Here is a 13,054-nt window from a genome sequence, read left to right as displayed (position 1 = left end):
GGATGCCAGACATAGTGAATTTAACCTTGTTAGGTGCAGGATATTTTTGTATTTTTATAATATTCTTGAGATTTTTTTCTGAGATGTAGTTGAGTTACTTGGAAACATTAATTTCATTGGTTCTTGCTTTTAAGATCTGTTAGTCTGGCCTGGAGCAGTGCTCAGCCTAGGGTTATTTCCCGCTACTGAGGCAAGACTTTCCTGTGAAACTACCCACTAGTCACAAATTAAGGGTTTTTTCCATTTTGCCTCTTGGGAGTAGTTATGGCTCCTGGCCTTGCTTGAGTGCCCAAGATTTCTCTTTAACCCTTTCAGATGGTTCTTTCTCTAGCCTGGGGTAGTCATCTCCAACACAGCCATTAGTACTCTTGAGTACTTGAGGCAGACTCTCAGATCTCTGGGCTTCTTTCTGCCTCTCTCTTTTCTCTGCTACGCTGTCTAATAAACTGTAGCTCCCTTGATGTCCCCAGGTAGCCCAGTTTCTTCAACTCAGGGAGGTTGCCAGGTTCTATCTCACTTTCTCTTCTTTGTACTGTGGTCTGGAAATTCGTCTAGGCAGTAAACTAGGTTGGTGGTAGAGCTAACCTCATTAAGTCTCCTTTGTTGCTTAATGTCTGATGTCTTGAAAGCTTGATTCCTCGAACTTTCTCTGGTTTATTTCATCTTATTGGTTGTTTCTGGTGGAAAGATAAATCTGGTTCCTATTCTCGCATCTTGGCTGCAAACAAAAGTTGTTCAATGTATATTTTTAAGTGAAAAAATAATTTCTGTAGAATAATAGAGCTAGAAACAATTGAAAAAGGCTAATGAGGATAGTGAGGAAATGGAAGTATAGATGGCTTTTTAACGAAGTTTGAGAAGAACAGGGTAGGGGGAGCTCTGCTTTAGGGGCCAGGCAGAGAAAAGTAAGCCTTTCTAATTTATTTTGTGAGTGGAGAAGTTTCAGCAAATTTAAGTAGAGGGGAAACACCATTGGAGAGGAGATAACTTCTGGCAGGAAGAACTGAATCATAAGCACCTGTGTGGGAATTAGCCTTGGATGAGAGAAAAAGAACAGGGAAATCAACGCTTAATCTTATGTTCCATACATTAATAGTAAATACATTGCATATTTCAATTGAAGCTTGTCAGTGCTTTTGTACCATTAGTGTTAATAACCTTTGTTATAGATGAGGAAATGAGCAATAAGGTGAGCTAACTTAATCAAGCTATTCATCAGTGGCAAAGCTGACCCTAAAGATCAGGCTTTTTCTAATGATCTTTGTGGTCACTCTGGCCTTTGTCTTTTCTCAGAGCAGGGAGAAGAAAAGCTGGTAAAGAGTTACACTACAGTTAGAGTAAAGGGAGGGAAAAGCCGTGTAACCATTGTATTTACGTAGAGTTGAGTGTAAAACTCCTCTCTACTCTTATGGAGGAAAAGATGGGGAAGATAGCCATGTGAATGTGTTATGGTCAGAGGAATATTGCGTAAAATTTTATGGGACCAGTGCTCTTAACTCTGCTCCTCCCATGTTCCTTAAGTCTTGCTTTTTAATTCATTACATAGTTGTACTTTTACTTTTTTACATCTTCATATACAAATAGTAAGCTCCATAACTAGGTGAAAAGAAGACTTACTGGATTGATTCTAGATAAGTGGTCCATGAAGTGACCTTTGTAAGTTAATGTTCTTTGCTTCTCCTCCCTTTTTAAAAATCATTGTACTTTGCTTATGTAAATATTAGATTGAATCATACTTAATTGGTGTCAAAGAGTTGAATATTGGAATTTCATATGGTTCAAGTAATGGTATATTTTGAGAAGCCAAGAAATAGTAATGAATATTATTGTTAGCACCATTAGTGCAGGAGACAGGTCTGTTTTATTCACCTGTGTGTGCCTAATACCAACCACAATGTCTGGTACATATACTAGACATTCAATAAATAATGTATGAATGAAAAACTATAGGCTTTTGAGGCTCCATGAGGCCTTTGTGGTTTTCATATGGGAAAACTAGGTTTTGAGGGTCATAGGATTTGGGGCAAATAATAAGGGAGATTTCTTGTCAGGCCCTAGGTTCTTTTTAAAAGACTAAAAGATAAGGATTTTTCAGTAAAGCTCTTTTGTTTTCATAATCAAGATGATTGACATGATCATCATCATGTGATACCTTTTTCTTTCTCATTTGGGGCTAGAGAGATATCATTTTTCTATGCACTAATAAGACTTCTACAAAATAGCGTGTAATGTGGAGTAGACTCACGTCTGTGTCCTAATAACTTATGTAAATTATCTTGTTGGAATGAAACAATCATGAGGTGTTGTAAGAAGGAAGATGTCTAAAAAGCCTCCAGTTTGTTCAGGATAGCCTGGAGGTCTTTCCACAGATATGAAGAAAATGTACTTGTTATACCGTTGTCTAATATTACTGTTTGGGCCCTTATGCTGCCATGCTCGTTTCCTGCAGTATTGCGTTTCATCCACACGGTGGTGCTAGAAAACCAAGAATGGATCATTGTTTTCCTCCTCATCATTAGAGTACATGTTTCTAACTGTTCCTTGTAAAATAAGTTGTGTTATATGTTTCCTCAACCTCTGTCAAATCTATCATAATTAGAATTTTTACCTGTGAAATGTTTCCATGATCTCTCACCGAGATTATTGCAATAGCTTCCGGATCTTCTTGGATTTACCCTGCTTTATTCCTAATTGTTTTCCATATTGTAGTTACATGTACTCTTTTATAAACTCAAATCTGAACTTTACTCTCCTGCTTAAAAATTGTTAATGAATTCTTTTAAATTGAGTTTTTCAACAAAAATAAATGACAGGCCGTTCATAATCCAATTCTTGCCCAGTTTTCATTTATTGCAACCTTTCCTGTGTAGTCCCCTTGTTGCTCTGCTTTTCAGCCAGTGTGACCTTCTTTTGGTTCTTTGAACACAAGTTTTTCTTCCTACCTTTTACTGAGTGTCCTTCTGTGTGGTGTAAGTAGAGGAGTGGGTGTGCTTGTACATAGTTACATTTTTTATTTTAAAAATGTTAAATTGATACATAATTATACATATTTATGGGATTTTTTATTATATTTTGATACATACATGCAGTGTGAAATGATCAGACTATTTAGGGTGTTCATCACCTTCAATATTTACCATTTCTTTGTGTTGGGAACGTTTGAAATCTTCTACCTATCTTGGTACTTGCTGTTGTTAACTATAGTCACCCAACTGTGCTATCAAACATGGGAACTTACTCCTTTTAATCGTATGTTCATACCCATTAAGCAACCTCCCTTCATTCCTCACTCCTATCTTTCCCAGCCTCTGATAATTATCATTCTGCTCTCTACCTCCATGAGATTCACTTTTTTAGCTGCGTATATGATGTTTTTCTGTGCCTGGTTTATTTCACTTAATGACTTCAAGTTCCATTTATGTTGCTGCAAATGACAGAATTTTGTTCTTTTCTATGGCTGAAAAGTATTTCCTTGTGTTTATATGGTACGTTTTCTTTATCTGTTCATCCTTTGATGGCCACTTAGATTTCCTCCATGTCTTGGCTTTTGTAAATAGTGCTGAAATAAACTTGGAAGTGTGGGTATTCCTTTGATATACTGACTTTCTTTTGTTTGGATAAATATTCATTTGTGGGAGTGCTGATTGTGGTATAGTAGTTATAGTTTCCATTTTTTGAGAAACCTCCATACTGTTTTCCATAATGGCTGTACTAATTTACATTCCCACTGACAGTTTGTGCTTTCCCTTTTCTCCGAATTTTTGCCAGCATTTATTTTTTTTGTATTTTTTAACAATAGCCATTCTAACCAGAGGAAGATGATCTCTCGTTGTGATTTCAATTTGCATTTCCTCAATAATTAGCGATGTTGAACATTTTTGTCATATACCTGTTGACTATTTACATACATTCTTTTGAGAAATGTCTATTAAGATCTTTGTCCACTTTATTATAGGACTTTTTTTTTTTTTACTTTAACGGCAGAAAAAGTTGTTCATTCCTTATCAGTTGAATAGTTTGCAAATATTTTGTCCCATTCTATAGGTTCTCTTTATTCAGTTGTTTGTTTCCTTTGCTGTGCAGAAGGATTTTGTTTTGTTTTGTTTTTTTAGTTAAGTATAATCCCATTGGTCTTTTAGTTTTTCTTGCTTAGGCTTTGGAGGTCTTAACCATAAAATCTCTGCACAGGCCTATATTCTGCTGAAGCATTTCTCTTCTGTTTTCTTTTGGTATTTTTGTAGTTTTTTAGTTGATTTATGCATATGATGAGAGATAGGAGTCTAATTTTATTCTTCTGCTATGATATCCAGTTTTCACAACACCGCTTGTTGAAGAAGGTATCTTTTTCCCAGTGTATGTTCTTTGCACCTTTGTCAAAAATCAGTTGACTATAAGTACATGAATTTATTTCTGAATTCTCTATTTTGTTCCAGTGGCCTATATGCCTGTTTTTATACCAGTGCTAAGCTGTTTTGGTTATTATTGCTTTGTAGTATATTTTGAAGTCAGATATTGTGATGCTTCCAGACTTGTTCTTTTTGTTATTTGTTCAGTATTACCTTGGCCACTTGGGGTCTTTTGTAATTCCATGCAAATGTTAGGATTGCTTTTTTTCTTCCCATGAAGAGTGCTATTGGTATTTTGATAGGGATTGCATTGAATGTATAGGTTGCTTTGAGTAGTATGGTCATTTTAACATTATTAATTTTTCTGATCCATGAGCATGAGATGTCTGTTTGTGTCCTCTTCAATTACTTTCATCAATGTTTTGTAGTTTCCTTGTAGAAGTCTTTCACCTTCTTGGTTAAAATATTTTTTCTTAATTCTTTCTTATCTTTTATGTCTTGGCTTAAACCTTGGAAAGCTTTCATTAATCTCCCCAAGTGGAACTCTAACATTATGTGTTCTCATGATGGTGCCCAGTGATTATTCTTTATCACAATTTAATTATATAAAATTTATTTCATAAAAATTATATAAAATTTATATGACTATTTGACTAGTGCCCATTTCCTCACTGTATCATAAGTGCTAATTAGCTAGATTCCATTCTTTGCTCATCACTGTGTCATCAATGCCTATTGAAATTTTATTTATTTTTAGATTTTTATTAGTTGCTATATAAATGAATACAAGTCAGCCAGGAATCAAAGCAATTATTGGAAATGGGAACAGGTGATCATTTGGGGAAAAGAAGAAAACAGTTGCAATCAGAATACAGTAAAGTGAGTTTTATACTAGGATAGGATATTGGCCTAGCATAATTCACTTATATGTTTCCTGTTGGGGCAGAAATTAATTCAAGGTTATCAGCAGTTCTGAGCTATAAAATTTTCCATCTTCATGGAAGGGCAGTAAGAGTGAGAGGAAGAGATCACATTTGCTAGACTTAAAATAAGAGAAGCAGCTAATGCTTAAGTGAAGAAAACCATATTCTGTTAAGTAGGAGATCTGTTTCTAATCCAGCTGTGATACTGTTTTGCTCTGTACCCTTGGAAAAGATACAGTATAACATTGGTGAAGCCATTATTTGTGTTTGCGTTTATTTATATAACTGTCTAATGAGGTTTTAAAAGTTCATTTCTTAATGTGTATTAAAATGAATAAGATAATAGTATATAAAAACATTTTTAAAGTATATAAACATTTTATAAATTGTGTTTAATATTTTCCTGAAAGATGGGAAATTTTTCCATCTTAGAATTTCTGTTCTTTTTATTCATAATTATTAGAGGTGCCTAAAAAGAGGGTTATGACATAAAACGTTCTATCTCCTGTGGCCACTGTAGTCTAAGTCTAATAAAGGATGTGGGATCATGTCAGTTTTAGCTACTGTTTACCCTATGTTTACCCTATGTATACAGTACCCAGAAATTACCTTTGAATGAATGATACAGTGAATTGTCCTGAAGGCCTTTGTGATCGGCATTCTGTGATTTCTTTGCTTTGTAGGCATTCTACAGAAAGAAACTATCTGAGGCAAAACTATTGATGTTTATGTTTGCTTTTCTTGTATTTCAGCTGTGGCAGAAGTAAAACTTCGAGATGATCAATATACACTGGAACACATGCATGCATTTGGAATGTATAATTACCTGCACGGTGATTCATGGTATCAAGACAGTGTCTACTATATTGATACCCTTGGAAGAATTATGAATTTAACAGTAATGCTGGTAAGAGAAACATATATATGTAATAATAAATATATGTATGCAATATCAAGTAAATTTGATAATTAAATTTCCCTTTGAATCTAATATCCAGAGAAGTGAGGTGCACATACCTGTAGTATATGGAATCCTATCTGCATAGTACTCCATTTCTTATTTCAAATTAATTTTTCTCTTTGTTCCTGCTACTTACACTTACCTCCACTCTCATCATTGGGCAACAACTCTTATGAATTTCATTTATCATTAATCTGATGTAACTATTCATGTTTGCTTTTCCTATGTGAGGTATTGTCCTCAACTATAATGGTGAATTTGTTTTTGTTTTAGTTAATTTTTACTCTATGTATTTTTAACTATGTTAATTGGTACAAACATTTAGGAATGTTTTGTCTATAATGAATTGATTCTATTAGCATTATAAATGTCATTATTTATCTCCAGGCTCTGTGAATAATTTTTGTCTTGAAATCTTTGGTATTAATACAGGTATTTCTGGCTTTTTATGCATTAGTATTTTTCTCCTATCCTTTTTTCAGTTTGTAAAATGTTCTTGTTTTTAAAATAGGTATCATAAAAAGCGTATAGTTGGCTCTTGTTTTTTATTCCATATGACAGTCTCTGTCTTAATTGGAGGGCTTACATTGATACTTCATTTAATTTCGTTCCTGGTGGGTTTATGTAACCATCTTACTCTTCTTATCTGCCCTGTTTGTTCTTTGTTCCTTGGTGTCTTTGTTCCTACTTTTTGGCGGGGAATTAATCACAGTTTTTCTTTTTTAAAAAAAAATTTCCTTGGAACTTGATTTAATTTCTCTTTTGGCTTTTTATTTAAACCTGTTTTTATTTTTTAAATGGTTGATACAGAGATTATAGCGTTCGTCCTTGACTTACCACAGTCTGCCTCTAATTAATATTATTTTACTTTAAAAATAATGTGAAAATCTTACAATACTATAATTCCTTTCACTTACCCTCTCACTCTTTGAGCTAATTTGTTTTTTTTTTTTTTTTTGAGACGGAGTTTCGCTCTTGTTACCCAGGCTGGAGTGCAATGGCGCGATCTCGGCTCACCGCAACCGCCGCCTCCTGGGTTCAGGCAATTCTCCTGCCTCAGCCTCCTGAGTAGCTGGGATTACAGGCACGCACCACCATGCCCAGCTAATTTTTTTGTATTTTTAGTAGAGACGGGGTTTCACCATGTTGACCAGGATGGTCTCGATCTCTTGACCTCGTGATCCACCCGCCTCGGCCTCCCAAAGTGCCGGGATTACAGGCGTGAGCCACCGCGCCCGGCCTGAGCTAATTTTACCATATATTTTTTGCCTTCATATTGTTGGAAACTCCACAATACATTATTAATATATTTGCTTCAAACAGCCAATAATCTGTTAATAGCTTCCTAAGTACTCCCTGTTCCTTATAGCCCTCCTGTGTGTTGCATCTACAGAGTAGTGTAATTTGCATGTTTCACTTGCTAAAATTCTTTTAATATTTTCTTCATGGCAAAATCCATGTTTTTAATATATAATTTTAAAATAGGCAATGTGTCCATCAAATTAAAAAAAAAAAAGTTATTAAAGGTATTTAGTGACATCTCCATAATCCCATCTTTTGTCTGTCCTGTCATCCTCAGTATCCATTATTTTCCCTGCAATGTCTTTATTGGTTTTGTGTGTCTTTCCCGAGGTGGTAGGTTATTTGTTGTTTTTTGCAAGTATAAACACAAAATGACATATATGCTTAAAATAAATTTTTCATCTTTGCATATACATTTATATGCCTAGTTTTCTCCAACCTTATCTTCCAGGACTTTTTATACTACATTCTGCTATACTAAACTCTTGCAGTTCCTGAGACATGCCCTGTATCCTATTTCTTCTGGCCCTTTTCTCTTTGATTAACTCTACCTATCTAACTAAAGCCTACTTTTAATTCAGTGTCAGTCTGCTTTGCAGTCTTTACTTAAGTCCTAGGTAACCATTTCATCATTTAGCAAACTTTCCCTGACATCTTACCTCTGTTCCCCGAGGAATAGTCACACCGTTGGCTCTCAGATATACACGTGCTATGAACTCCCTCTAGTCTAGATGTTGCTAATTTGGGCTTTGTGGACCAGACAGTCTCTTGTTCCTCACTTTTGCTGTTGTAGTGTGAAATCAGCCATAGACAGTTCATAAGCACATGAATGTGGCTGTGTTCCAATTAACTTTTATTTACAAAAACATAAAATAGGCAGGAATTGGCTTGTGGACTATAGTTTTCCAACCTCTGGACTAGGCCATGGGTTCTAGCACCCAGCAGAAGGCTTGATCAATATGTTTGTTGAATGGATAATAGCTCTGCTCTGTAAAGTTTGTTATTACTGCTGGGAGTTGGCTTGGCATTCTGAATAGGATCTTTCTCCTATTATTTCTAATCCAAGCATAGGTATGAGTTCTGTACTGGCGATGCAGTGTCTATTTATCTCAAATGTTTGGAAAGAAGTTAGACATTTCATGGTAGTGATAAATATTTTCCTCCAGGTGACCCCTAAAACAGATAGTTTTCTTGCTGTATCCCAGGAGATGCAATCTGGCATCTTAAGTGTTAGTTGCTTTTTATTGCTAGCCCCATGTTCTAGTAAGAATTACTGTCTAGGCCCAATGTGTATAAGCCAGCTAAAGTGATACGACATGCATTTTTATGAGTAGCTATGCTCTGATCTCTCTGATCAAATAGATTTTAATGATCAAATAGATTTTGATTTAGAGTTTTGTGTGTATGTGCATGTAAATTTTTCCTTAGTCCTTTTTCCCTAAATGAATAGGGCATTTGTTGATAGCATTTGCTGTACCATAAAATTTGCCAATGAAATTTATCCTACCAATTTTCTAACTCAAGAAGTCAGATGACATTATGGTAGGTCTGAAAGTATTAATTTTTGAAGTACCATCCATATTTATAATTCATTTTACTTTTCCATAGGTATCTGGTGGCACATGTGATGTAACTCTAACACTTGTTGTTAGGGAAGTAGGGTAGTTAGTAGAAAGGAAACTAGAAATTTAAGACAGACTTAGCAGGTGAGTTCATTTTTAACGTGTTTATTGAGAACCTACTCCTTGTAGGACACTGATGTATAGGTTGGTGCAAAAATAATCATGGTTTTGCCATTACTTTTAATATGTTCAAATACTTATATGTGTGCTTACACATACGAGTTCAGGTAACTTACATGTTATACTTTTTAGGTGCTAATATGAGTATACAGGTAACATTGCATGGTAATATGTAGCTGAGAAAAAGGGTACAGCAGCCTCCATATATCCTTGGCTTCAGTTTCCTCATAGAAAATAAGAATAATGATAAGGTTTTTTAGATGTTAAAACAAGGTGTGTGAAAATGTTTTGAAAAGTGGAAGGCATTATGCAAATATAAAGACGTATTACTGGCATATGCCTTGGGATATCATTTTATGGGAGACAAACACTGGCTAGTTTTTTTGCACATATTCCTTCTTTGAGAGCGGTATGATAATAAATCATAATGTCAGGTAACTTTTATTAAGCAGAAATTATTACGTATCAAGAACAATTCTAAACAAATGTATGTAATTGTTTAATCCACAGAACAATGGATCCTGTGGATCCTATTACATAGGATATCCTGATATTATCCTGATATACAAGATACTATTATTATCCACATCTTTTATTTGAAGAAACTGAGGCATAGGGTTGTTTGTAACTTTTCTAAATCAAACAGCTGGTAAGTGGCAGAGTCTGGATTTAAACTCATTTATTCCAGAATGCCACAATGCTCTACCAGTTCTTACTACTTGTTAATAGAGACACATATTATATGTTAATAGAGACAGAGTTTCACCCTGTTTCCCAGGCTGGCTAGTTGTGAACCCCTAGGCTGTAGCAGTCTGCCCGCGTCAGCCTCCCAAAGTGCTGGAGGATTACAGGCATGAGCAACTGCCCCCGGCCACTATTAGCCTTTTCAGTGCTAGTTCTCTAATCACCTGTTCAGTTTTTTGTGCAGTAATGGGTTTATTCGAAGTATGTTTCTATGGTAATTTTGTAATATGTATTTTTATTAGAGGAAACCATCAGTTTCCTCTTAGATTTCCAAATATACTGCTCTAAAGTTGCATGCCTTATGCTCTCAGGATTATTGTTGTCTTTTCTCTCTTTTCTCTTTGCTTTCTGTATTTCTTCTCTTTTTACCTAATCAAACTTTAGGAAGGGTGTTAGTTTGTTTTTAAAGAACCATATTTTAGGTTCTTGCAGCTTGTATTCTGCTTAATTTTCTTTGGTTCCCAGACCATATTGTACCTTGGAATAATTGTAGAGTAATTGATCAAAACAAAAACCAATTTCAAGGTACTATTTCCCAAGATTCTGATTCAGTATGTCACGGTTGGTCATGGACAGGGAACTTGCATTTTTTCAAGCACCTCAGGTGGTTTTGCTTGTAGTCCAGGGATGCCCAGGTAGTAAGAAATTCTGTACCTCAGATGCAGAAGAATACTATACTTATTTATTGTTATTTTTCTTATCAGCAACAAGTCAGCCTACTCTGAGTTTCTGTCAGGTGCGGGCAGGTAGAGAATGTTGACTACTGACTGGACTATTGGCTTTATATAATAGAAAACAGCTCTTCCAATATCCATTTTATTGTTTAAAAATTTTTTTTGTTTTCATCAAAGGCACACATGCACAGATCCTAGACAGGCTCCTTTTCTGTGGCTGACATACAAATGATCACCTTTGTTAAACCTGAACTGCTGTAGTCAGAGTGAATGCTATGGTCAAGACTTGAAAGCCAGGGATTGCTTGCTCTTCATACTTTGGAGCCAGCAGGTGGCAGCAGTTCTACATACTGGTTTATAAAGACGGAATACAGTACTTCCAAGAAAGTTTAACTTTTAGGTTTAAGCTCCTTAATTTTAGAGAAATGTCCCTTGGGAAGAAGTGGCTAAGAAAGTAGAAAATGTATTAGGAAAGCTAAACAGTGTTTAAAATTTGGTTCTTTTTTTTCATGATATTATGGCTCATTTTAAAGTAATTTGTTCCATTTCTTAATATTTAGGAAATTATTTCTGTCATATATATTTTTTCTATTTACCTGAAAAGCTAATTTGTTTCTGCTACTAAATAAAAGTGTCATCTTGTAGTGGCTCTTTAATTTGTACTTAAAGGTCTAAGGGGCAGTTACTGGATTTCATTTGCAAGAGTATACGTGTGAGGCTGCGTCTTGGAGTTACAGGTTATAACTGTTTGTTAGAGGAGCTCAGTTGTATGTCAGTATGCTCATCTCTAGGCCTGAATGTCAGCTCGTTTTTCACAGTTGAGTTAATTACCAGGGGACCACTTACCTGTGTAAATTACTAGGGGACCACTTACTTACCTGTGTAAAGACGACAGAAAAGTGTCCTCTTTATTCTTAGAAGGTGTGCTGAAAATCAGTTGACAAAAGGTGGATTAATTTGAGAAAAAGGCATATAAATATATTTTAACATGCGTACATGGGGGAATCCAGGAAAATGACTACCCAGTAACCCAATGGGGTACAGATACTTATATACCTTTGTTCATACCTTTCTTGTGCTAGATCAGAAGGGGACATGGGGAAATGCAGGATAGAAAATTATTTTTAGGGTGAAATGAATGAATGAGCCTAACGCTCAGACAATGATTAGTTAATACTTTTCTTTGGAAATTGAATGAGATGAAGAGCAGACAGTGTTTTGCGACTAAGTTCATCTGGGCTCTAGGTGGAGTTTTTAATTTTCAGCCTCTTCCTCTGTGATAGAAGTTTAATGTTCTCTGGTTAATGAAATTTCAGGGAAAGCAGTTGTGTTTCTCTTTGGCAGGTCCAGTTTGTAGGCAGATGAAAGAACTTCAAAGAATAGCTTCATTCTTGGGAGAGACAGGAAGGAAGGGGAGACCAGAAAGACTTTGAGGCTGGTTCATGTCGAAGTGCCGTTATTTCAGAGTAACATTTTCTGAGCTGCAATGCCTGATTAACGAAAAAAAAAGGGGGGGGGGGCAATTTCTTAGAACTGTATGTTTAATAAAAAAAATAAAGTTAATGGTTACTAATGATGTAAATACTTTCTTTACATCAGAAAAAGATCACTTCCTTTTAAAAGGGCAAAATTTTAACTGTCAGTGTCTAATAATACTAGTAAATGGTATCCCCACTTAATTTTGCTTGATCTTTTTTTTTAAACCTGAGTAACCTTTTCTATAAATCTATATGTATTAGAAAAATACTTGGTTAGTTCAAAGAGTCTCTACTTGTAGCTGCAACTAAGAGGGCCCCAAAATCTGTTTACAGATTTTTTTTATAAATATGTATAGTTTATTAATATTTGTTTACTATTTATTTACAATGTCATTTATATATAATATATGGGCATTATAATTTTTATATTACATCTATATTGACTCAGGAATCAGCATTAAAAATACTGTATAGTAGCCTGAAAAAATACTGTGTACTGCAGGAGCAATCCACTTCCTTCAGAGTGTCTGTGAGTCCTCTCAGTTTTCCTGATTTATTCCTGCAGTCATTCTGGAGGAAGAAATCATGATGCAAGGCTTCACATGCTGCTCTGTCCGTCAGAGTTGGAACCGCAATCTAGTCCTGCCTCTTGTCCGCCATGATCTGCTCATCTCCCTAAACATTTTAAATAATCATGTTTCTTGTTTAGTTTTAAGGGCTTTTTTTATGTTATATATATTAGCCCTGAGTTATATTTGTGACAAATACTTATCTCCCTTTCTCCTGCATGTCTTTTATTTGCATATAGAAAGACTTTTTCCATCCTAAGATTATAAAAATGTTATTATTTTTCTTTTCCTGTAACATATTTAGACAATTGATCT

The 13,054-nt window shown here is 35.1% G+C and overlaps 1 protein-coding gene across 2 annotated transcripts in view; it reads left to right on the top strand.

Moving 5' to 3' along the window:
• NUDCD1 (NudC domain containing 1) overlaps positions 1–13,054 on the top strand; it is a 71,854-nt gene that overhangs the window by 5,346 nt on the left and 53,454 nt on the right. For both annotated transcript variants that reach the window (XM_032251962.1, XM_032251971.1), the window contains exon 2: positions 6,022–6,176. In XM_032251962.1, the coding sequence (XP_032107853.1) occupies positions 6,022–6,176 (155 nt within the window). The remainder of the gene's footprint in view (positions 1–6,021; positions 6,177–13,054) is intronic.

This window comes from Sapajus apella, unplaced genomic scaffold (assembly GCF_009761245.1).
Source record: "Sapajus apella isolate SASKATOON/1434 unplaced genomic scaffold, GSC_monkey_1.0 scaffold3, whole genome shotgun sequence".
NCBI classification, from domain to species: domain Eukaryota; kingdom Metazoa; phylum Chordata; class Mammalia; order Primates; family Cebidae; genus Sapajus; species Sapajus apella.
The sequence above is the reverse complement of the archived record's forward strand: the minus strand, read 5'-3'. Positions and strand labels throughout refer to the sequence as shown.